This window comes from Halyomorpha halys, unplaced genomic scaffold (assembly GCF_000696795.3).
Source record: "Halyomorpha halys isolate HHAL.00 unplaced genomic scaffold, Hhal_1.1 Scaffold98.1, whole genome shotgun sequence".
NCBI classification, from domain to species: Eukaryota; Metazoa; Arthropoda; class Insecta; order Hemiptera; family Pentatomidae; genus Halyomorpha; species Halyomorpha halys.
Window position 1 is genome coordinate 1,885,742 of NW_027107309.1, and position 26,446 is coordinate 1,912,187.

At 31.0% G+C, this 26,446-nt stretch overlaps 1 protein-coding gene across 1 annotated transcript in view; it reads left to right on the top strand.

Annotated features, from left to right (window-relative positions):
- LOC106677391 (uncharacterized) overlaps positions 1–26,446 on the top strand; it is a gene marked incomplete in the record, with an annotated part of 141,636 nt that overhangs the window by 64,726 nt on the left and 50,464 nt on the right. The window contains 2 exon segments of the mRNA XM_067045595.1: positions 7,955–8,050; positions 15,375–15,524. Of these exon segments, the coding sequence (XP_066901696.1) occupies positions 15,380–15,524 (145 nt within the window).

Genomic DNA, 26,446 nt, shown 5'->3' on the forward strand with positions numbered 1-26,446 from the left:
ATAATCAAGAATATTGAGATTTAGCTGGTTGCTCATTCTTCTTAGAGTCAGCGCGAACACTGAGAAATATCTGGAGGACTTATATCACCTTTATGACCGTTCTTCGATTTATATATAGTCCACTTATGTGAATATATTTTAAAAATATTTTATTTTGTGGAATCTTTATTTTATACTGTAAATGTAAGTAACGTATGCCTTAATTAACAGTGTAACTATATTATACTTAAAAGGCCGTAACAGTCTTATCGGAGAGCCTCTTGATAAATCTTGTTGGTTTTCCGCTCCCTGAGGGCTTTGAGAAACAAAATGTTTTATCTCCTTAACCTTAAGTAGACCACGTAAAGCTGCCCAACTGAGGAACATCCATCCTACACGATACCTAAAGCACTTAAAGATTAAGTTAAGATGTACTGACCCTTGTATAGATCCCGCAAAGCTTCCCATCCGAGAAGCACCCTGGCCTGCTGAGTGGTGATAAGAAACTTAAAGACGAAGTAACTCGATACTAAGCCTTCTTACAAAGTCTTTAAAAAATAAAGTTGGTCTCCTAAGGCTTTACATGTTTTTCATGTACTCTGCGTTCACTTGATGATTGGCTGTTGGACGGTTGTTTAAATTATTAACAATATACCACCAATTATTGTTGAGCCAATGATAATGGTAATGTTTTGATTAATTAGGTCATATAAAAACCGAGTAGAAATTGGTACGCCCGCGAGTTTCAAGTTTGTCCTTTTAGTTACATTACTCTATTATGCTTACTCAAACAATATGAACCGTTGAATTCAAAAGTGGTGTAAGTCAGACCTGCATTTTTTAGATATTCAAAACTTTAGGGAAAGGTTTTTAATGTCTTTACTAAAAAAATAGTTTTTTCTGTTAAAACTAGTCAGTCGCAAACGTATCCAACTATTATAAAGTATTTGAAGTTAATCCCCTTTTATTTAATTTGATATTTTCTTCATTTGCTCAATTTATCGATTTCATTTTTTTTTTTTTTACGTATTTAATGATTCAACAAGAATAAACTCTTTCTCAATTTTGTTTATTTATACAATGAATCGTTACTAGAAAGGTAATTTATACCAGAATGGGTTTAACTCAGGTTGTGAAAAGACAATTGCTTTAATATACTTTTGATTCAATCTCATAATCATCCACGAAAACTTCGGACGTAAAAGGTTCTTAGTAATAATATTTTTGATTTAGTTTCTGACGGTGTCCTGGTGATTGAGCAAATACTGCTGGTGATATCGAAATGGGTCCTTGTTCTATAAGCCTTGATGTCATAATGGTTTTCCTATTGCTTTCATTATCCAGCAGGAAGCCAGTATTGTTTCTTTAACTTAAAGCGTTTTGTTTCCTCCCTCACATTTTGAATACAAATTTAAGATCCTGTCATCTATTGGCACCTATATGTATTCTGTATGTACAACAGAAGAGTGAGCACCGTCTGCCACATCATTTTCTGGCTGAGATCCACAATTCACCATGAGTGAGTAGTTTTTTCACACTCAGGCAAAGGGACAGAAGGCAGAATGAGGGAGAGGAGAGAGCATAAGAGAGAAACCAGCATAATAGAAGAGAAGAACTAGTTTATTTCATCAAACAAGTTCCATCAAAATTTCATTAGCCCATCACTTATCAACTACAGTAAACTGTAACATTTATTATTCCATGTAATCCATTCAAATCAATTACCAAATTAAATACTATCCTTACTAATACAGATTGTAAACCCTTTTGGCTAAACCACATAATCAGTTCTGTTATAAATTCTTTCAATAATGAAGGTTTATTTTCTCCCTATTTAGCGTGCATAATTTATCTCACATCCATTTCGAATACAATCTACTCCATTTATCCCAGCAATACCAGGAAATTATTATTAATTCGGGTAATATCACCCAACATTTTACCCCATGGAATATCTGAATTAAACAATGGAAATGTCCTTTACACAAAAACAAACCTAGGGGCGCTATTTTATATCTACAATCCCTTTTTTCCATGTTTATTCATATTGATTCGGGACAGCTAGTACTCATTCACACTTCAGGATTTTTTTTCCATTCTTAAGGTAGTTAAATAAAAATAAGCAATAACCAAATGTTTATTTGTTTATTTATTAAATTTCATGCCTTAAAAACCGAGTCCTGATATTTACGTCATTTTTGTTCCTAACACGCCATAGGATATTTCGTCTGATAACTATCAGATTCGTCTGATAACTATCACCTATCCTAAAAATCTTTCTAACTAAGAGATTCTACTCATTTGAAAACCAAATGATTGATTGTAAGTACCATGGAAGTTGATCTCCATAAAATACAATGAAATATTAGACCTAATGAATCCATTTACTAATAAAGTAATAATATATTAATAGTAAGTACCTAGTGACTTTTTTAATATTGACTTGATTTCATTCCCTAAGGTTTGTCTGTTTTCTTGTTTTAGTCAGATACTTTTTTAATATCATATGAATTTTGAAGGTGGAATTTATAAACAACCATAGTAATAAGAGTAAAATCCATCAAATTCTTTCACTAAATACTCGTAGATCATATTTCTTGATTGTTTAATAAATTTAAATCATTTTTGATTATTATATTTGTTAAAAATTAGAAGAAAAACAGGATTTGAAAGAAAGTAAATAAATAAGAAGTTAGCCCCTCTGAGCAGCCCTTTTGTGTCTTTCTTCAAGGTTTTGAAGTGACCATGGCACTAAGCCAACAAAGTCTTGTTTATGATTGAGTACAATGTTTTTTTTTTCTGTAACATGGCGGTGTCTGTCTCACTGCTAAATAAAACATATGATGGGAACTATAGTTTTCTCATCGAAGGTTCAAAAAGGGTGTGTTTTCAGGAAAAACTATTTTTTTTTTTCTCAATGATTTTAATAATATTTTAAAGCCCTGAGTCCAAATTTCAGATTTCCCTTCTAGGCAAGGTGATAAATTCATAGTAAAATGTTGAAAAGCTTTTCAGTTTCTCGTTTATTTAACTATTGATATATTGATGTTTTATATAAAATTGAACATGACAAAATTTCATATGAAATTCATGTATTATATTTTTCATAAACCTACAACGCCGCTAGTTTTCTTAAAGACCCATCTCTGTGAGCTCTCCGTATTATGCAAAACATTTTCAAGCCATGGTCTATCCATAGATGAAATTTATACAAGCGGACAGTTAGAACCGAGTTTTTTACTTTTTTTCGCTGCATATAGAAAAGTACCTTTTTTATTTTAGGTACGTACCCTAGTGGCTTTCCAGGGTGGATGAAACTTAATTGTATTATAGGCATTTTTTAGAAAATTTGGTCTGATTTAATTTTGTAAAAAATATTGTGAAGTTGCTTAGCTATATATTTTGAGAAACGATAAACTACTTTGTGGAATATGTATATCTGATGAATATCAGTGGTTAGAGTGCTTTGGTATGTAGGTTAGTCATTATGAAGTGCAGTATCAGTGATCGCTGCCCACATTTTAGTTAATAAGCATTAATGTGCCGTTTCAACTTTGCTTTTGATCTTTCAAGTGTTTGCCAAACATTTTCCGTTATGTTAGCGAATGTCATAAAACATTAAAACTACTGTTTTCTCGTTTATTATTTTATTTTAGCTCGTTAGTTAATAAAGCGATAGTGTGGAAGATATCAGCATGGTTCCCAAGTTTTTTACTTCATTCACCTACAGCTTACGAGCTATTTAGTTGTAAATTTTTACTTCCATAATCAAAATCAATTTTTTTTTATTAAGTTGTTATTGGCACTGTGAAGGCACTTTGTTTATTTGCACAACCACTAAGTAGATATTAAAAAAATCCGTCAAGTTCTCAATTAGTTCAAATAATAAGGATTGATCCAAATTTCTCCTAAAATGGTTCTAGAAAATTTGATAATATTGTATTTATTAGTTGTCGAGTTATAACAATAATTCCATACTTTTTTTCTCGATAAATTTTACTAGCATTAGGGGGCAATAAGTAATAGTGATAACTGATTACATTCATACTAAAATAAAATAACATAAGAATAAAAATAAATACAATTCCATACTTAAACCATTTTCATTCTTCGCGTTGTGTTTCAAAAATTCCACTTCTTATCATTGCTTACTTTTATAAATTAATTTACATTAGAAGCAAGTTTAGATTAATTTTTGGTTTGCAAAAACAAAATTTCCATGTGAATGGTCGTAAACAAAAAATATATTAATTCACTTTCCTCTATTTCTCTTTATTCTTTTCACTTTTTTAAAGGAATAAGTCTGTTAACTTCAAGCTAACCTGAATAAACTCTCCGTTGAAGATGTTAAGAGGCAGTGATATATAGTCACCTGGGTCCGGCTCGATTCGTCTCAATTGTTCGTCTCAGTTCAGGAATTATTAGGAAAATAGATTTATCTCTTGTGCATCTACTTTTCTTTTACTTTTTATAAAACAAAATTTAAAGGATAATTCAATGATGAAAGTATTGGTTAGATTCATATATATACATGTCCGCGTATATATCGCTGCTTTTCTTGAATATAACGTCTGACAAAAAAAGTTTTGGTTTTGTTTTGAAATGGATGTGTTCCAAAAAGATACTACCGCAGACAGGGGTTTTCTTTATCTGCTATAGTCCCTCAATATACTGTTTCAAAGCAGTAGGGTTGTTCAAAAGTAGCCACTCTCTACGGTGCAATATATAAAAATCGTCAAACACAAAATAAAATATTTGTTTATATATATATTCCTGGGATTCTGCCTTAAGGTGATGTAGACCTGGCACTAAGGTATTAGGGGTACTAAGGTATTAATAAAAGATATGTATTGGTTACACGGCCCAGAATATATATATATATATATATATATATATATAATATAACTAATGTATCTTTTTATCTATACTTTGATAGTTCCATGTCCTACATCACATTTTGGCAGAGTCCTAGGCACATCTCCAGACTATATTGTTTTTCTTGGGTTCCCAAGAAGAAATTATTCAGTTCCCACTATTGTGTTCCACCCCTAGATAAAATCTGAGGAACGCTGATTTTTCTCCTTGCCTACCTACTTTAGAAATTCATTTTGGTTAGAACGTAAAGCCTTTTTTCTCATAGAAATTGGCCTTAGTGTCTCATAAGAAATACTGATAACAGTTTTTTGGTGGATTGGGATTTATTGATATCTAGTGTATTAATTTTTTATAACCTTTCAAATTTAATTTTCAGATTAGATTGTTTCAGAATCAATTGAAACATCAAGAAATTTTAAATAATATTAATTATTACCTGATTTTGATTCACCAAATAACCATATCTGCCTGCATTTTTTCTTAACTCCACATAATTATTCATTATATTACAATTAGAGTTAGAGATGTATGTGTGCTTCGGTATAGATATTATTTATTTAGGTATTATTGGATCCTTATTTCTATCATATTCTGTATCATCTTGTTTTATTCTCATTAATTTATTAATTCACTAATTGTAAATTTATTGTTCACTTCAAAGTCCTTTGAGTTATTTTTTTTATTTAATAATTATTATTTTATTTTTATTTTTTGCTTTATTTACATTTTATTAGTTATTAATGAAATATATGTTGTATCACTTGAGATCTATTCATATTGTACTTATCTAGTTTAAAAATTATATAGCCTCCACAACCCTTGAATAGTCAAAATTGTAATAATTACATTTCAATTATGTCTATCATTTTTATGTGTTATTTTGGCACCGACCAGTTGTTACGGATGTTATCATCTTGTCGAATTGGATGTAATTCTTTAAATAAATAAAATAAAAAATACCTTATTTAAGTATAAGACATTTCCTGAATAATACACAATTCCAATCAACAGTTCTGTTGTCTTAAACTGTGCCGAGGTTATTCTTTCAAATTTCCAATATGGTTTATATTTTTTACATTTGAACTGTACTTCTTGTTTTTATAGATATTAAGTAACGATATTAATTTTTTCATCCGTTCTGTTAAGAATCATCATTATGTCAATTTATCTAAATGTTAACAAAAAAAGTGATCGATTTAATCAGATTTTATTATTTTTAAAAAAAACTTTTTACTAAATAATCGATTAAAAGCGTGTTAAAATATGACATTTGACAAGGTTAAGGATTGTAATTTATTTTAAATTCATTAAACTTTAAAAAATGTTAAGGAAAGCTATTTTAGTATTGTTTTATTTATTGTTAAAAACAAAATCAATTCTATCTGTAATAGTATTATTTTTTTTTAAATTAAGTTGGTCCTAAACTAAGCTAATGCAAATTAACTGAAGTTGTAATGTTGCAAACTTGTCTTAATTGATAATGGTGAGGCCTTTAAAAACACTCTTGGGAATCAAATCAAGCTTAGGGGGAACCTTGGTTCAAAGTTATCGTTAGTTTGAGTTCCTACAATTAACTGCTATTTGGCTGCAAGTTACTTGTATTAGTAATTTAATATAACTGTTAATTAGTTAGAACCACTACTGGAGCTTCAGTGAATTGCTCTGGGGGTCAATAGAAAACGTAGTCAAGCATAGAGACTGCCAGTTAATCCTAACATTAGTAATTAAACCCGAGTTAGACGGGACACCTCTAATGAACTTGATCCAACTTGCCGAAACTTAGGACAAGTTCCAGGCTAAGTTTCTTTGTCTACACTTCCGGTTCGGTGATATATGAGGCCGCGTGTGGGCTTTCGAGAACCGCAAGGGTATAAAGCAACTGCCACCATCAACAACCCCCTCGTCGTATAGTCCCTCTCGAAAGATGATGATTCTCTAACCATCATTAAAAATTCATGAATCTCCGAACTTGCAATGGGTTCAGCACTTTCAGGGTAGAAGATGATGTGGTAAGAGCCTAAGGGTTATGAAATATTAATCTCAGCCTAATGAGCTCATACTTTTTCTCTCTTTTTTTTTTAGCAACATCGAGAATGGGATGTAAGATAAAATTTTATGCAATTTTCTTTTAACTTTTATTTATTGCCGGATAGTATTCTAGACCTGTTTTAACTATTGAGTGTTTTTATTCCATATTGATATTAATATTTCATTGTATTTTAGGAGTATCAACTCATATTATAGTTATTGAGCCTGCAAAATTATTTTAATGAGATTTATCTTATAAAGGCTTTGTTTTTCTTTTTAGTTTAATCATATTCCCATTACATTCAGTCAAAAGGGTTGAAAGACGATTTTTTAATTCTTAATGGTACCTTAAAAAACAAGAAAGCACTGTTTGTAGCCAAGGGAGTTGAGGTGTCACCCTAATAACCTATCTGCAGCGGCTCTAGTTCAAATCCAGGTGGTTGACTTTTATTTCCTACCGGTCCCACGGACAAAAATGGATCTCTCTCCTGTCAGAAATGCCCAGACAGAAGGTAAACAAAAAAAAATTATTATCATAATGAAGAAAAATATAGTTATAAAAATCGTTTAACTTTGTCATTTGAACATTTATTTCTTCAAAAAAATTAAGTATAATACTTTCCTTCTCGTAACATATATATGTCCTTCGTAATATATGTTCTGTTCTGTGCATACGTATTTAAAATCTAATGTTAAAAGAAAAAAAATCGCTTTTAGAGGGTTCGGAAAAAAAAAAAAAAGTATTTAAAATCAGTGCAGCCCATCACACTACTACATAAACTTAAAATGTAGCTCTGGCTCCAGTACAAGGAACTATAAGTTATTTATGTTCTTATTTCTTTGCTTTCTTTCAGATTAAGGGGTTCTGAAATAAAATAAAAAATGTATTTAAATATTAAAGAATATTTTTAGGGGTCTAATTTATTTTCGTCTGGTGGGTATGGAATCAGGATATACACTTGCTTGTGTTCGTACAAATATAAAAGTTCCAGTATCCGAATAAATAGTACGTCAAATAAAACTTTATAAGTGCATTTAAACTAATTTACTTATTGCTTTGTATTTTTCAGAACCCTTTTCATGGACTCAGTCTACAGCTGAAATCAACTGACTGTCATTATGGCTGAATGCTAGAAACTGATTTGGAACCCCCTTCTACTGAGGACTGGTAATAATACATATTTTTGTTAAGGATAAATCAATTAATTAATGTTTGATTAATTAATTAAATATATATATATACGGCATTGTTGTTATGAGAAATTAAATCCAACTGTTGTAGTTTTAAATTTTCTGGGTTAAAATTTGTGTAAAATTTTATCTGTCTAGAAGGAAAGATTTTTCTTCAAATTTAAAAAAAAAAGTATTGGACCTCAGTTGATTGGCTCTTGGTCCAAGTAAAACAAAAGGGTGTATTAAAAAAAATATCAGGCCGGTGAGAAGAAAATTGAATGAGGAAGCATCGCATTAAACCTAATTGACGATGCTTTCTTACAGCTAATTTCCTTCACAAATTCAATTTTTTTTAAATTGAAACAATTGGCACTAATTATTAATAATTAATGATTCATAATTGAAGCAATAGGTTTCATGAATTAATCCATTATGCGGCAAATGGGAGGGATACTTTGGCTGGGACAGTCTACTTGAAGAAATTTAATACAAATACCAGGAAATATAAAACAAATATTATATTATCTTTAGTGTATAATAATATGAAGAGCAAAAGTATATGCTGAGCCTCAGGAATAATGGGCAATGATAAGGTCCCTTATTACCTCTTCACGATAAACAAAATTATCGAAAAAGTTTACTGATAGTGTAATAAATTGACCACAATGACCACATAAATGGACCACAATATTGCATGACTCATCGGAAATTTTCTTTTATTTAGAAATTAAAAGAATGGCTCCTAAAATTAAAAATCTCCTAAAAATATTATATTATATTACCTAGAAAAAGTATTTGTGACACCAATAGTCTTATCTTCAAACGGATTAATCTTAAAAAGTTCCATAGAAGTGCTATATATACCCGCCGTTAATCAGGATTCTAGGATAAGCAATTAAGGCAATTATCCAGAAATAAATTTATATTAATTTGTAATAAGATTGTAATTTATAATTTATAGTAACATATATTTATAATAAGATTGAGTCCTACAGAACTATTATTATTATTGAATTCCTTTTCAAAGGCTTTTGTGTTTACCAGTTTACCAATTATATATTTTTATATTTATAAAATATTGTTACCATTTAAAGTATATAATATAATAAGGGGTGTTATTGAGTAATATAATAGTATATAAACTATATCAAAGAACAAAGTGTTTATTTACATAATGTATAAAATGATTGCAATGATATGATTAAATGAAATTATAAAATAATGATCCAGATAAATGGTTTGTCATCAAATATTGTTACATTATAAATTATTACTTAATACATCTATGAATGGCTGAATAGTGTGTTATAGCCGTACTTTCCAGTTCTGATTAACTCGAAGTCCATGCTCTTCTGTGCTTCTCTCTTCTGTTTTCTGTGTTCTGTACCCGTGTCTCTGCTCACCTTTTCCCCTGGACTTTACTTTTTCAGAATCTTATTTCTCATTGGCCACGCCCAAGAAGAATACGTAACAAGGGGCTACAAGTGTTTGGTACAGGTATTGTGTTTAAACTATATTTCACTTCCCTCCCAAAACCTTTGATCCTTAAACAACTGATATCCAGTATATCTGCTGGGAAAATTGTCTTTGCGTTGACAAGTACTCATCTCTATCTAACCCTTATCATCCCTGGGGTCAAAACCGATGTTTCCAAGTGACAAAGACTTCTATCATATCGATAATGGTTAATACATCGATACATAGCGGAAGGTAAAGAAGATCTTGGCCATGGTACTGGAAACTTAAAGTTGTTACAGAGAGCAGTTCTGTTTGAATCTTCTTTTTTTTTCTGACCTGGAAAAAAATTAAAACAACAAATTAAATATATACAAAGCAGAAATAAATGTATATACTCAGGCAAATCTGCAAGATTTTAAGTATATAAAGTTGACTGATTTCTCTGGAATTTTCAGAAATTTGAAATTTAATTTCTGTGATTATTAAAATAAAATTACTTAAAATGGGTAATTTTAAAGATCATTTGTTACGTATTTTTGAAAAGTTCAAAAGTAATTTTTATAATTGATGGTATTTCACTTTTTTCGAAGTCCATTAGGTTCGCCACATTTATTCCTGCTACAAGTATAAGGTTCTATACAAGTCCTTGTTAGTAAAAACGATGATGATGATGATCATGAGAGCTTGATCATATTTGCTTGATTACTTATTTTGATTTTCCTTTAGTATTTATTTATACTATGAATGTATACTAGCAGTCTTAATAACCTATATATAATAACCTTCATGCCAGAATATGTCTTAAAACCTTGTATATAACATATGTTGAGTCACGCGGATTCCTACAGAAGAAACATCTCATCCCTCCTTCTGAACTATACCTAATTCCCTTTCTTCTTCTGATGATTAAACATTTCATTGTACATAGTTCTCACTTCCTTAAAATGTGTTGGCTTTCTTAAAATCCTTTTCCCACTCCTTATAGATATCCAATTGGATAGTTTCTCTCAAACCCCACCTAATTACCTAGACAAATATAATTTGACCAATTCCTCTCTATTTCCAGCCTACAATCCATATCCCCTCATCTTCTATGTATTATATGTAGCTATGTATATACTAGGGGCAGCGGTAGCAGCGTGGTAACGCGCCAGTCTACCAAAGGCTGTCAGATCGAGTTCCGGTCCCACCCTGGCTTTTTTCAACCATAAAATAATACAAAACTCACTCACAACCTCCCGCCGGGCATTTGTGAGGCTCGTTTGCTAATGGGTGGCACTCATAAAAAATAGGCGAGGAAGTAACGAACCCACCCTACGAAAAAATAGACTCCATGGTCTGTCGCCCATATAATTATAATATGTATTTAGAAAAGTCACTGCCTCTTCATTTGGTTTTAAGCACAAGACATGAAGTAACGTAGCCTTATGTTTAGTTCTTCCTAGTTTGGAAGAAGTATATTTTAATGTTGATGTAACATTTTATTTTATAATAAAGGAAACTCTTCAAGTCTCTAATGTTGTTTGAAATAAAATATCTGTTCTGACATAAGTTTGACTGACATGAGCAGTTTTTCCGTTTCGCCAGTCTAATTCTGTTATGTCGACATAGTTATTAAATGTTTATTTTTTAAAATTCAATTAACCTATATTTGAGCTTTTGTTGACAGAATGACTAATTCCATAGATTCATTCTTAGTATTTTCTATATTGATTCAGTAACTAATTATTTATAGTAATAGTTTAATAGTATTTATTAACTATTAAATGGTTAGAAGCACAATGTAAATTTTAGTTTACTAGTATATTTTACATTTCTGCCAAGCTTTTGGAAAAAATAAGTGAAAATTTGGGAACTCGAAATATCATTATTTTTGTTATAATTGTTTGTCTATCTGTCAAATGACTGTCTCATTTGGAAAATCAGTTAAAGAAAATATTGAAAATAGTGAGTAACATAGAAATATATCTTCTGTAAGGAGCGAGGATTAACTTCAACTAAGAGCAAGGAATTTAATGCTTTTCTCATCTGTTTGAAAAAGACATATTACAGTTTATTTGTTTCTATATTGCTATAGGACAAGAATCATTATTCCTTCTTGATGAATTGAGACTGCCATTTTCATGATTTGTACAATAAACCAAAATGTTTAGTGTCTAGAGCAATCTGATTTCAATCACTCGGCAGGAGGGGAGATATATTATTCAATCCGTGGCTTGTAGTATAGTTGTCACTGAGGAGCAATGTATAATTCCGCCCTAACCGAAGCCGGGGAGGGGGCACCTGTTGATGCCCCAAAGGTCAGGGGTCAGGCCACCATTCAGGAAGAGGCCACAGTAACAGGGCTAAACATGGCTCCTTCTCAATGCTATTTTCCCGACCATTATCTTTTATAAATAATAATAAACCCTAACGAAAATGTTTAATTATTTTTATAAATTAAAAATAAAAGTTTTCCCGGCCTTAAATAATTTCTACAATAGTGAGTTTTTGTCCCTTAATTGTTCTCTTTCCGGCAAAAATATTCACTTGGTTGATATTCAATCCGGCAGATAAAACTACGTTTTATAACTTCATAGTTCATCACCACGAAAATAACAAGTTTTCTTTAGTAAAATTGAAATATTATAAGATGGAGTTTGCAGTTGTTTAGAAAAAAAGTAGATTAGGGTGGCTACATGACGCTCAGAATATGAGTTCGTAGTGCATTATTTTAAATTAATGTGTGATATTCTTCAGATAACATTCAAGTTTCTTTGCTGAAAAAGTTCGGAAGTAGTGACACTTTTTAATCACAGCTGAGATGGATGCTCCATTTACTACTTTGTGTAAAGTACTCTTTGTACTGCAGTTGTTAAGTACTGCTTTTAAGTAATCTATAAAGCACAAAATACAATAAGCACTAAAATTTATATAGTAAACGACAGGAGATTGTGTATCATTCTCAATAATAAGTTTTTTTTTTGTTTTTTTTTTCTTCCTACGCCACAGGAAGTGGGCTATTACGCCATTTTCCCTCTCGCAGCCCAATACAATTTTACTCGTCCTCTTAGTTGGTCCGCATCTCGCTCAACATCCTCCAGACCAACACACGCCAAAAGATGGTCCCCATCCATGTCCCCCATGTTGCATAGAGGACATTTCGGGGAATCTACGATGCCAATTCGAAGGAGGTGTTTTTGGAGCAGATCATGTCCTGTCACTAGCCGAAAACAGGCCACTCTCTCAGCTCTGCTAAGATTGCCAGGGATTCTTTTTTCCTTATCCAGTAGGCTCTCCCACTTCTTTCCTTCAGCTTGAACTTTATGTCTAGCACTTGTTCTGTCCTTATAATAAGAGCTTATAAGTGATTTCACTGTTCTGTAGGAAAGTGGTAGAACAGGCTGGTTCTCTGCACAACCAAGTTTAGCCAACTTGTCAGCTTGCTCATTACCATCAATGCCAACATGGCCTGGTATCCACTGCAGGGCTATACCCCTTCCTCTTTTCTTCATGATAGCAGCCATGTTCTGCACTTTTCTTCCGTGGGTGACTCTGCGGCACCTGGTGTTGTTAATTTTTGTATTACGGCTTGGGAGTCGCTGAAGATTACCGTGTTGTCATTGCATTCAATAGTGGTTTCCATCGCAAAGCAGATAGCCTGCATTTCTGCATCATTATTATCACATCCCCCAATAATAAGTGGCAATGGTGTAATATTTTTGATGAATATGAATTTCTTTGAGGAAATTTTTTTTTTTATCTTCCTTTTTCACTATCAAAAAAAGAATGACAAACTTATGCAAATAACTACATATGTATAACAATTTTAATATCCTTTTGCTTTCATAGGATATTAAAATTGGATCATTTTAAGGGAAATATGCCGAGTACGCTGAAGGCAGTTTTACATTGGCAGACGTACAGCCGATATAGATTGGGGAGGGACCGTTCCGCTGATGGTGGTGAAGACGGCTTTATACTTGAGTGAATTTTGTGAATGCTATCACATGTTTAGACGTATGGATATATATGCAAGAATGGATAATTTCGCTTAAGTTGCAAGACCTCGCCTGCGCTGGATGGAAGATTGTGTAGAAAAAACTCGGATTTAGAAATGGAAAGCAGCGGCACAAAACAAAGTTGTTTTTTTTTAATTTGTTTTTAATAATAATAATAATAAGCATCAAAAAACATGGATTTTACAAAAAAAAAATTTCTTGCTGTCTATGAATCCTACTAATCAGAAACTTTGAAGTCACATATTTTAAAAACGATGTTTGATTCTTAAGAATGTTAAATGTTAATTGTAAAGTTACTTAGACTGAGGATGAGGCCTTGACTCTTCAAGAGTGGAAGATTGCTTATAATTGTGTTTTCTTGGGAATTAACTTTATATTCCAATTTAGATTGATTTCTATACTTACATACAGTTTACCACTTTTATTTTACACGGCAACATTTCAAGAGGAGTATACATGACAGAAACCTGTTTTCTCAATAACGAGTATCTGCAGACGAAAAAAAAATTGATCGTACGACGATAAAGAATGAATTAAACTTGCAAATTTATTTTTTTAGTTAGATTGACTGTTAAGTTAATCTAGAAGGAAATGGTCCGAAAAAAAACCCAATAAAAAATGAGAGTACAGAATAAGAAAAAGTTTTAATTTACGGATCATATGCTTTACAATATGGACTATGTGGCCTTCACAAATTAAGGGGGAATATGTAATTATTATAGAATATTTTTGGGCTCATACCTGATTTAAGTAAACCGAATTTTTCGGCTTTTTTTGAATTTATATAAAGTCGGGGTCGGGGGTCTCATTTTCTGATTCCCCCCTTGCGGCGGACACCGGAAGACCCCGAAGACGCCGCAACTGCAATGCCGCCCCAGCCTATGTACCCTACCATCACGCCAGAGTCCAGGACTTGCTGGTCAGCCACCGATCGAGACAGGCCTAATTTTTATTTCTGGCACCAATCGAAGACACATGGTTTTCACCATTTCGCCCACTACACACCTGGACGAGGAAAGCTGCTAGAGGACGTCACCGTGGTGGCGAAACGTCACCAGATAAGCCATATCCCTTTACTTATGAGACCACCCTCTTGGGGAATCTGCCCACAAGGCTTTTGAGATCGTCAAATTAGAATTAAAAAAATTATTACTCGTTTCTAACCTGGCTTCTCCTTCACAACCTAATAATCCTCCTAGACGTATAAAAAGAAGATGGCCTCGAGATCTTCTCCTTTAGAAATGTTTTTGGAGTTCTATCAATGGGTAGATTCTCCACATGTTTTTATCATGTCATAATATCACTTACAGCAAATTCACTTGATGTGTATATATGTATACAGTTAGTTATAAATATCAATAAATAAATTATTAAAAAAAAAAAATTTCTTATGAAAAAATAATGCATATGATTGATGATATACTCTCTGGAACTTATTCAAATGAAAATTTGAAACTTATTGATTGATAACAAAAGTAATAACCAATATGAGCATACATTAATAAATAAATAAATTATATAGAAGGCATTATTGAAGTGGTACAAAGATATTAGAAAAAAAAATGTAATTTAAGATTGTCTTGCTGTCTTTAAATGCTGCAGATTAGAAGCTTTGAAGTAGCATATTTTAATGCCAATATTTGATTCTTAATAATGTTTAATTTTTAATGTAAAGTTTCTTAATATCAATCTTAGAATATTGATGACATAATGATGTTCTCAATATCGTATTATTAATCTTTATGCCAGCGCTACATTTATATTTTTTTCTATTTTTTTTTTTTAAATAATAGATGTTTATACAATTAAAAGAAAATTTGAGTGAGTATTGATGTACTAATTATCTAATTATACAAACAGGTAAGATGATGCAGCCGTGTAGGCTCCCGGCCAACACGGAGACCTGGGATGAGAAGGGCAAGATGTCCAGCCGCTGCTTCTGGAACGCCTGTAAAGCCCTGTCCTTCGGTCTGCTCCTCATGTTCATAGGGACAGCGATGGCCATCCTGGGTAAATCTATAATCATTAATCCTTTAATTGTTATACATTTACAATACTAAATTAATTTTACTGGAAGATTATTGATTGACCGTGTGTAAAGATGAAAGGAATATGGTCCGGGTGCGGTCAAAAAAACTCAAATAGTAGAATTATACTATTTTATTGAGCCAACATTTCGCCCCACGTTGCAGAGCTTCGTCAGGGCTAAAAAAGATACAAACACATAGTTTCAAAAGGAAAAAAAAAGAAGAGAAAAAAAACAAAAAAAAACATAAGTGTAAAATAACAGGGGTATAAAATGTAAAAAAGTAAGATATAATAAGAAAAATTAAAGGTAGTAAATAGTAAATGTAAAGGGTGATAGTAACAGATAGATAAGAAAAGAAATGTTAAAGAAAATACAAATAAAGAGATGTAAAAAGAAAAAAGAATACAAATCAAATGATGAGACAGAATGCATACCTATTTTGACGGCAGTCAAAACAAAAGTGACCGTTGGTATTGGGAGGAGTGGGGACGGCAGTTGTGCCACAATAACGAAAATAATTTGTAAAGTAAACATGATAAAACAGTATTTAAATTAGGTGAACAATAAATGGAAATATACATAATAGGGGGAGAAGAAATATTTAAAAAAAAAAAAAAACAGATAGAAAAACAAAGGAAAAGTAAAGTATAAAATAATGGGATACAATATGTGTAAGTAATTAAGAAACAAAATATACCAAATGAATGAAACGTTGGCTCAATAAAATAGTATAATTCTACTATTTGAGTTTTTTTGACCGCACCCGGACCATATTCCTTTCATCTTAAATTAATTTTAATTTTATTCAACCGAATGTTATTTAAAAAAAGATATTTAAATATAATATAAAAATAAGTATTCTCCAATCTTTAATAAAGAAAATTAAAATAAATACTTCCATCTAAACCCGCGTTCAAAATTATATACAATATTTACAATCGTCCTTGGGAACCCTGAATTAAGCTTTTCCATCCTCGTACGTAAGGTAATATATGATTCCCGGGAATCCCCAGCGCTTCTCTCCCTCGTCACTGGTATAGTGCATCTAAGATGAGTTTGCATGTGGGTGAGTGGGGATGAGAGAGAAGGATGCGTTGGGGTAAACTCATTTTAGACGTGCTATACTAAAATCCAGTGGAGCGGTTAAGTCGCTTAGGACTCGACTGTAGAAGTAGGCAATTGCCGGAAATTCAGTTGCATATTAACAAAAGGTCTCGTGGCGGTTGCCGTTTCAACCGTAACGTCAAGGAAATGACATCAAGGCCAAAGACATATGGGAAGTTGAGGTGGCGTAAGGTTTATTTGGTTTCGTAATTTGCAACATTGACTATTGATCGAAGGACTTTAAATTAAACTGATAGGATAAACGTGAATAATTGAAAATTTTACTGTCCTCCACAGTTCAAGTCTCTAAGTGCTTATTGGTGTTAGTGTTGTTTTGTAGATCAATAGTTTGTTCTCAGTTAAATGATGAGAGTATCTGTTTGGTATTCTATAAAACAGACCAAATAGTGGGTTGAGCTCTCGTCTTATAGGTCAGTTTTATAAGTTCCATCCATAATGTAACTTGCAGAAAGTTATTAAGTTGAAAACTACTCCGGTGTAAAGTCATTTCCGTGATTCCCGAGGGAGCTGTGCACTTCCCTCCTCCTTTTATTATTCCTAAAAGGATCTATATCTTTTTTTCCATCTATAAAATAAATGATTGGTCTACTTGCATGTAAATAGTGTACTATTTTAGGAGCTAAACCTTCAATAATTATAATTAAAGCAGTCAAAACTCTTTTTTTATGATACACTTGTCAACTTATGTTAAAAGATTTGTCCTGGTACGTTTTTGCTGTTAACCAAAACATAGAATTATATCGTTATTAGAAAATGTAACCACATAATACTATTATATTAATTATTCATTAAAATGGGTTTAAAAAAATAACTTAACATTTTGTTATCCTTAAACGGTTGAAGGAAGTAAGATACCAACGTGTCTTTGTAAAACCATCGACTATTTTACGTCTATCTTAATTTTAATCTTTATCTTAACCAACAAAAAAATAAACATTAATTTTAAAGGAACCGGAAAAAAAGGTCTTAATTTTTCATAATCAGGAAAGTTAAATTATCGGAGACACAAAGTTGCTTACAGTTGGGTTAAAAAGAAAAACACAATTTGGGCTGGAGCCGGATGGAAACAGAGAAGCTCATGCATTATTCCTTCGAGTTCGAACAGTGTTAAAACTCTTCAGCGCTTCAAGCTAAGCTCCATTACATTTCATCCTAACTTAATGTTCAGGCATAATTGATGTTTTTCTTGATCAGTAGATTCTCTAAATTAAGATATTTCCAAGTTATTTATTGTTACTTAAAAACTACTTATGGATTTTTATTTTCTGTCGTTGTTCATCCTGTTATATCTATGTCATTATTTTGATTCACAGCACAACTGTAGCTTAATGGTAGTTTTTTTTTTATATTTTAATTATACCAACGACTGGTAAAACGTATATCTTACTAAATGATTATATTATTCTGTAGGGACATAGTCCGGGTGGCGGTACAAAAAAACTTTTTTGTTAACAAACGCTTCTTCAGGGCTAAATGAAAACAAGATACAAACACTGTAAGAAGTGACAGAGCATTAAAATAAAAACATATGTTAAACATTTTTTTTTAAACATAAAAGAAATAGTAATAATCTTAAATTAAGGAATTATAAACATAAGTGGATAGGAAATTACTTACTAATTAATACAGACAGGTTTGATACAATTCCGAGCACAGAACTAGAGTAATCTGGACATATGGAGTTGAGCTTTGGGGCTCCACTAAACCTTCGAATTCCTCTCGTATTCAATCCTTACAATCCAAAATCCTACGTAAAATCCTTAATGCTCCTTACTTTGTCACAAATAAAATCATACATAAAGACCTTAATGTTCCCTATGTAACCGATCTAGCCCGAACCAGATAGCTCCTTCCATTATAAACTCTCTAACCACTCAAACCCCCTAGTTTCTATCTAGTCTTGCATCCTCTTCCATTCCTGACAATCCTCCGAGGTGCCTGAAAAGAAGATGGCCACGAGACTAGCTAATGTAAAATGTCATTAGAGTGCTACCAATAGGTAGTTTCTCTACACGCCTGTAACACTCCAATTTAACTTAGATCAGATTTATTAAATGTATTATAATGTACAGTTGTAAATAGTAATAAATAAATATTTAAAAAAAAAAAAAAAAAAAAAAAACTAGAGTAATAAATTTTAGAAAAATACTAGTTAGAAACAGTTATAAATATGGTAAAGAGGTATGTTTTGAAAGTAAACAGATAGGAGAAATAAATGTGTCAAAGTTGAGGTATAGTAAGTAACAAGTAAAAGGAAATATTAAGAAAATTAATAAAAATAACAAATAAACAGAAGAGGGAAGTACCTGCCTTGAGTGAAACAATGATGACAACTGACGAGTTAGGAAAGAGAGAAAGAGCCAGGTATAAATTTCTCTATGAAAAGTGGGGCGAAACGTCAGTTAGCAATAAATAGTTATTTCTACTCTTTTCATACCTTTATTGGCCGCCACTCTATCTTCCTACAATCTACTTCATGCATCAACTATCTTTTTCCAAGATTATAGTATTCGTAAAAATAGGAGGTCGATTTCTTACCGAAACCGTGAAGCATGGGCCGAAAGCCTCGATGCCCTTTGAGAAATTATAAAACCCAACAGTATGGGAGGACCCATTTTTTTTCTCGTCGGTAGGGAAGTACTACCCTAAGGTATTCATACATTTCTTAGTATGCGCTCATTTTGATTTCAAATTTTCGAAATTCATAAATGTTTAAATACTTCTGTTATGGTTTATATAACCATTCCCGTTGATGAGACCATGAATACGGGACACCGGTATGAATTTCGTGTTTTAAATCTTGAACTATTTTTTAATAACAAAAGTGTTATTTTTATGTACTATTGCACCTTGCAATTTTATTATTTACTTTCTAGGTGTAACAACCTTAATTTTTATCACCCCTAATAAACCCATTACTATGAAATTCTCAGTCCCTTTACTTTTTTATTCCATTTTCATGTTATTATTTGTTTTTATATTTAAGTGTGATTGTAAAAATTACGGGTAGTCACAAGTAATGTAGGAATAGTTTAAAGTGATATTATCAAGGGGCTTCTGAATTAAATTTTTTTTTCACATCTTTAATAATTAAATAATTTTTTTTCTTTTTATTCAATATTCACATTCGATTTTATTTCTTATTTCGAATAGCTGAGCTATTAATCTGTAATAAAACATTAAAAAATGAAATCAAGAAAACATAATTTTATTTTTCTATCGGTTGAGATAATTAAACAGTTATATAATCCACGCTCCATTTTATTATATTTATATTACAGTAGAAATCGTGGAATGGATATTAACTTTTGTTTTCTTGGAATAATTTAAAATAACTGTCTCGGTCTTAGATAGTGCATACGGATAAGTTTTATGGTATTTTCTAGAAAGGAAAATATTAAAATTAAGTCGGGTTGAAATATTTCAATAATAAATTATTTGCATTTAACTATGTTTCAGCACTGCACAAGCTATCCTTTGGGTTATCCTCCTTGTACAATATTAAAACTTACTGCACTGTTTCTACATATAATGTAATTATTTCAATTTCTCATTATCAAAAAAATTTAAATAACTACATAATTTCACTTTAAAATCCTTAGCCATTCAAGCCCATTAGTTCTCAATCTCTCATCCTTAACAATTCCTGATAATCCCCAGAGGCATCTTAACAAAAGATGGCCGCGGGATCTTCTAATTTAAAGCAATGATTTATGTGGCAGCATCGGGTGGTTCCTTCCCAAGATTAGCATGTGTTCTGAAACATTTATCACGTTTACTTATTGTATATATGTGTATTTTTTTATTAAGTTTAAATTTTAATAAATAAAAAATATTTTTAAAAAATCATTTAGGGCCGTTCGTAGCTAAGATGGTCAGGCCTAGGTCAATCGTTATGAGATCTGCTGGCGGCGCCGGTTCCGCATTGGAAGTGTTGACTTTTTTCATCAAGTGTGGTCCCACAAATTGAAAAACTTGATCCCCCATCATGGTTAGAATAGGTTGGTCACCTGGATATAGCTAGGCAAACATCACCTTCACTGTGGTTTGCCTAAAAAAAAAATTCAATTTGAAGTTTTCATTTATTTATTTATTTTTTGCTTGTTCTTAGTATTCAAAGACAGTGTACTGAGAGCATATTTAATATTGTTATCAAATTGGTTTAAGATAAAAACCTGTGCCGAAACGTTGCAAAATATATTAAATGACTTTTATTAATTTTATTAGTGAAATAATTTAGCCTGAAATAATTATGATTGCGGTAAATCTCATGGGTAGCCACTGGTAGCATAAGAACTATTGACGTCTCAGAGAGAGGGTTAAAAAATAATATCGTATCTGGATGGAAAAACATATCAGTAGCGATCTAGCTATGCCATATAAAGTTCCCAATCTCATCAAAGTACGTAGCTTATCTGACCTCAAAAAACAGGGAACCGGGAGATAACCAATGGAATCGACGTTAGAAATATCTTTCGATGACTTAAGAGATTTTTCCTGAACAGCTTTAGGAGTTACTTTTTATCTTTCTTTCTTTCTTTTAGTTCTATATTGTATGAGGGCTTTTTTTCTCTCTTATACTTTGAACAAAATATAGATATTCCGAAGAAATATAAAACAGGCTTGGTCTTGTTATGCATAAAAGAGGAGACAGAAGTAGGGTTTTGTATACATAACAAGAAGCCATGTCGAGCCTGCATGAAGATGAGATCCCTTCGTCCCTTAGAGCTCTCAATGAATTTATAACAAAGTTAGTTCCTAAATTCCCATTTTGAACTACCTCAGTCCCTGCTCTTACTTTCCTAGTCTCTTTGCCAGACAAAATTCAAACTCCAACGAGTATAATTTATATTAACATTAGCATTTTATAATATTAGCATTCTAAAATCGTTCCATTTCACATATCCATTTTTTCTTTTATTTTTTATTATGTTTATCATCACTATCCTTAGTAGGGAATATTTGTGTTAGTTCAGGAAGTGAGAAAAGTAACTTAGCCTCTCAAATCAAAAATGTCCAAGTTGGAGAATCGTTAGGGGACCACTTTTTTTTATTTATTTATTTATTGATATTTACTACTGTATAAAAAATACAACAAGTATATTTGATCATAATGATATGATACAGGATGTAGAGAAACTACCCAGTAGTAGAACTCTAAAAACAGTTTACAATATAAGGTCACGAGGCCATCTTCTTTTCAGGCGCCTCGGAGGATTGCCAGGAATGGAAGAGGAAGCAAGGTTAGAAACTAGTGGGTTTGGGTGGTTAGGGAGTTTATTATGGAAGGAATAATATCGGGTTCGCGCTAGATCGGTTACATAAGGAACATTTAGGTCTTTATGGATGGTTGAGACCACGTTTAAACTTAAAATTGTTATTGGATTAGAAACACGCTATTTTTTACTTTCACTTAATATATATTCATACTAAACATAAATACATAGTTAGGAAAAGTACTATCTTGAAAAATTTCGGATCATTGTTTTCATTGGTATTCTTTGCCTGAGTCAAAATAACCAAGTTTTGTATGACCTGTGTGTTCGTGAACAACTTCGCTCAAAAATGAAAAGTTTTATTAAACTGAAATTACATGTTTCGATATGTTACTTACCTGGGATTTTACAGTAATTTTTAAAATTTTGATTAAATTCGTTAGATCACTGTTTAATATCACCTATACCTTGGTCTCTTTAAAATTGTCTGACAATAATGGAATGCCAAATTGTTGAAATAGTACCTCTAAATATCTATTTATCTAGATATCTATGCTCATACAATAATTTATTTATTTTCTTTTAGTAGCATTAGAATATACTTTTAGATTTATGATTTGTTAGAGTATTTATTTTTTTGCTTTCTTATCTATTTATTATAATTTTTCTACCTTTGATATTTTCTACTTCCTCTTATATATATAAACAATAAATGTTCCTTTTTGTTAATTATTTTTAGTTCATCTGTGTTTGCTTCTTTTTTATTTATATAATTAAAAGTTAGTCATGCCATGATTTCTGAAATGATCTATGGTTTTGTTTTATTTTCTTAACTATTTTTTCTCCAAATAATTTTTGTTTGTATCTTTAGCTGAATCTGTATATGTAAAAAGGAACCAACCAACATTTTCTCCCCTCTTTTATAAATTTTACAGATATTTTTTTTAACAAAATTCCAAGGATTTGTCTTTATCTAACATAAAATTCTATAAAATTGCTAAGTATAATAATATTTTGTGGATTTTTTATTTTTTTTATTTTTTATTTTTTATTCGTAGTCTGAATCGCTTGTGAATTCATCAATATCAATGAGATAAAATTTACTTTTATTTCTTTGCTAATTATATATTCTATCTTTACGGAATTTGCTTTGCAGTTGACATTTTTCTCGTCAAATATCAGAAGTTAAACGATCACAATATATTTGTTTAAAAATTTCAAGACAAAATTTTTTTTTTGTGGTCTTTCAAAATTGTGTAATGATCAAATATAGTAGAGAATAATTTATAATAAATTATAATAACGTCCAAAACTTAATAATTAGTATTTGAAAAAGAAATAGTTAATTAGAAATTATCTCCTTTGGGTTTTTTAATAAAAATACTGGTATTTCTTCAAGCAGAGACAATTTATCTGTATGAAACGAGTTTCTAGTTAGCCCAACCTTGTTCACAATACTGCGATTGTATATCGGAAAAAAAATTATAACCATGAAGGATTCAGTGCTTTATAAGAACGTACTGTTTCTTGAACAAAGGTTTTGTAACAAGGTGATTTGTTTATGATCACACCACCAAATTTTTTTCTCACTCTAAGGATATCCTTTTTATAGAGGCTGGGTATGCCCCAAGAAGCTCACGGTTTATTCGCGGCTAAAGTGACAAAATAAATAATTATACTTGACACGCGGATTCGAATCCGGACATAGTAGATAGTAACAGTAGCTTACTCAGTGAGTTACCATGCGCCCTGTTTTTTGTTCAATTAAAAATGTTTTGTATTATTTTTATCTAATTCATAAAATAGTTTTTTAATGTAACCAGAGAGGAAAGTTATGTATGGAATTTTTTTTAATTTATGTCCCTTGTTTGTTATACTCTGTACACCTTGGATTAAATATTAGGGGAGCTGAGAAGACACTAAGATTACCACCTAATTTATCCTTAAAGCCGGATTCCAGTTCTGTTTAAAGAGATGAGAGTTATGATAATTTGACGAGTAGGATTCCTTCCCTTTGTAAATAATTTATTACCCATTGTCCTCCTCCCCTCTTCCTCGCTTTATCCAGATATTCCCTATTCAGATAGGCCTTTGTTAGTGCCTTTTGTTAAAAACAATATTAATGCCGGGGACTCCAGAACGACCTCGGACAGTCCATCATGGCGGAAGTCCACCGAGACCGCACCTGTAGCCCGGGGCTGCCCTTCAGAGCCCCTTATCCCTTTCCATGAATATTAAATGACTGCCTGGAAGAAGCCTCAAGATTCATTGTCCTCCTTTATTCTAGGATACTGCTCCATAAAATCCCTCCTCTCGCGTTTAATCTTCTCCTCATTCATCCCCGTCCTCTGTTCTGTTTTTTTCTTAGTTCTTAAATAAAATATTTGAAGAGGATGGTAGATGCATATTGAAGCTTTTCAAATTATCTTTTAATCCGTTTTTTTGTACTTTTTTAAGAAAAACTTCATTTAAGAAATTTCAAATCATGCGTCAAACCTTTAATATATCTGATTATTTAATCTAGTTCATTAAAAAAAATATCAATTAATTATTTTGTTACATTTTAAAATAAATCGAAGATTTCAGAAACCGCATAAGTTTTGAATAACTAAAAAACAGCCAAGGCCAAATCGTAAAGGTTCAAGGCAACCCTAAATTATAATTTGACTGGCTGAATTAAGTTAATTTAAGTGATAATGGTATTTCAATTTCAATTTTCTTGATTTGTGGTATTCTTCAAGCTACCAACTTTATCGAAACGAGAAAGATGATAATATCCAAAATGTGGATAGCTATCAACCTACTATCTTCTTTTATTGGCGCTTAATTCAGAAAACCTTATAGGATCTCAAAATCAATTAAAATGTTGTATCTTCATGTTTAATTTTTAAATATTTTATGATTTGTTTTAGGAGTTAATTCATTCTTTTATTTTTAGGTGTTATTTTATAGTATGTGACTTCTGAAAAATATTTGTCTGATACAATCTAATCATTTTATTGATATTACATGTATGTTATCAAATCATATGTAATTTGAATTGCTTAATAAATGTGCTATTTTTTAAATATTTTTTTAATAAATGTTGAAGAGCTTAACAACTGTGAAAAATAGTTGCGGTGGAGGAAAAAAGTTGAAAACCCAAAATAAAACTTCTCTGAAGAAATCCTAGTACGGTCAATATTACTGAGTAATTGTTGAATTTTCTATCAATATAATAACCGTCTGCTGGGTATACTGTAACAATAATATATGACATTTGTATTATATATGTCAAGTTCAATTTATACCAAAATGTCCCTATTATACTTAATTCGTATTGAATTTCGAATACATTAACAAAATTATTAGCAATAATAGAGTCAGAAATATAACTAGAAGTAAATAAATAAGGCATATTTCTTTTAATTATTTAAACCATCAAATGTGTGTGTAAAAATCTAATTGTTCATATATTTGCTTATGTTTTATTCTCCTTTACAATATTTTTTTTCAGAAGTAAAAATTATTTTTATCTACCTTATTCATTACATGAAAATACTTTTCTTTTTTAATGGTTCTTACAAAAATATGTTTATTCAATATAAATAAAATATGAAATATTCATACCCCTATATTATATCATTACCCCTATTCTGGTTACGTGGAAGATATCCGTGGGAGAATCACAATAGGCAATCCGGGCATAATAGAAGTTTATTTTTTCTTTTTATTATATTCTTACAATTTTGTATCCTTTATACCCTAAACATCTTCCCACTCAAAATTCAAAATGCTCAAATAAAGCTTTAACATAGCTGCTCTGTTCAAGATATAACGCCAACTTGTTGTCACCAGCAACGAACGTTTGAGCTGCACATGGCAATACATTGGTTTCACTGGACATGAATATGTCAATGTAATTTTCTGTGTTTTTTAATCTGAGTTATCAAATTACGTTCATATTTCAATTCTTTATTTTATCAGTTTCACACCTATAAAATAATCCTGTTTTTATTGATGTAAAATTTAAATTGATAAAAGAAGGGATTGGATATTGGATTACTTAAAAAAAAAAAAAGAGTAAATTAATGCATTTTTACCGATTTTGAAGAGAACTCCAGTTTTAAACTAAATTTTTTTGTAATAACTGTGAAATGATTTATTCCAAACTATTATTTCAAATAAGCTTGTATTTCAGGCTAGAAATAATTTTTTTACGTTTTTTTTTTAAATAATTTAAATATTAATAATTTTATTATTATCATCCAAATCTAAATAAACACTACATAATTAGCCACTCGGTTTTATATCGATAATTATAATAGAATCCTATTGGAAATCCTTATTTGTTCGACACTAATTATTAACTTATTTTATGCTGTATGTATAAATTCGAATGGGTACAATTTATCAAAATGTGTATATCTTTCTTATTTATATATAAATATAATTTTGTAATTCATTTTTTGAATCCCTTAATAGTTTATAGTAAATTTGAATATTTTTATTTAAAATGGATTTGTAAATTTTGTAATATACTGGATATTACAATTTTAAAATTGTGCAGGTAACATCAAATA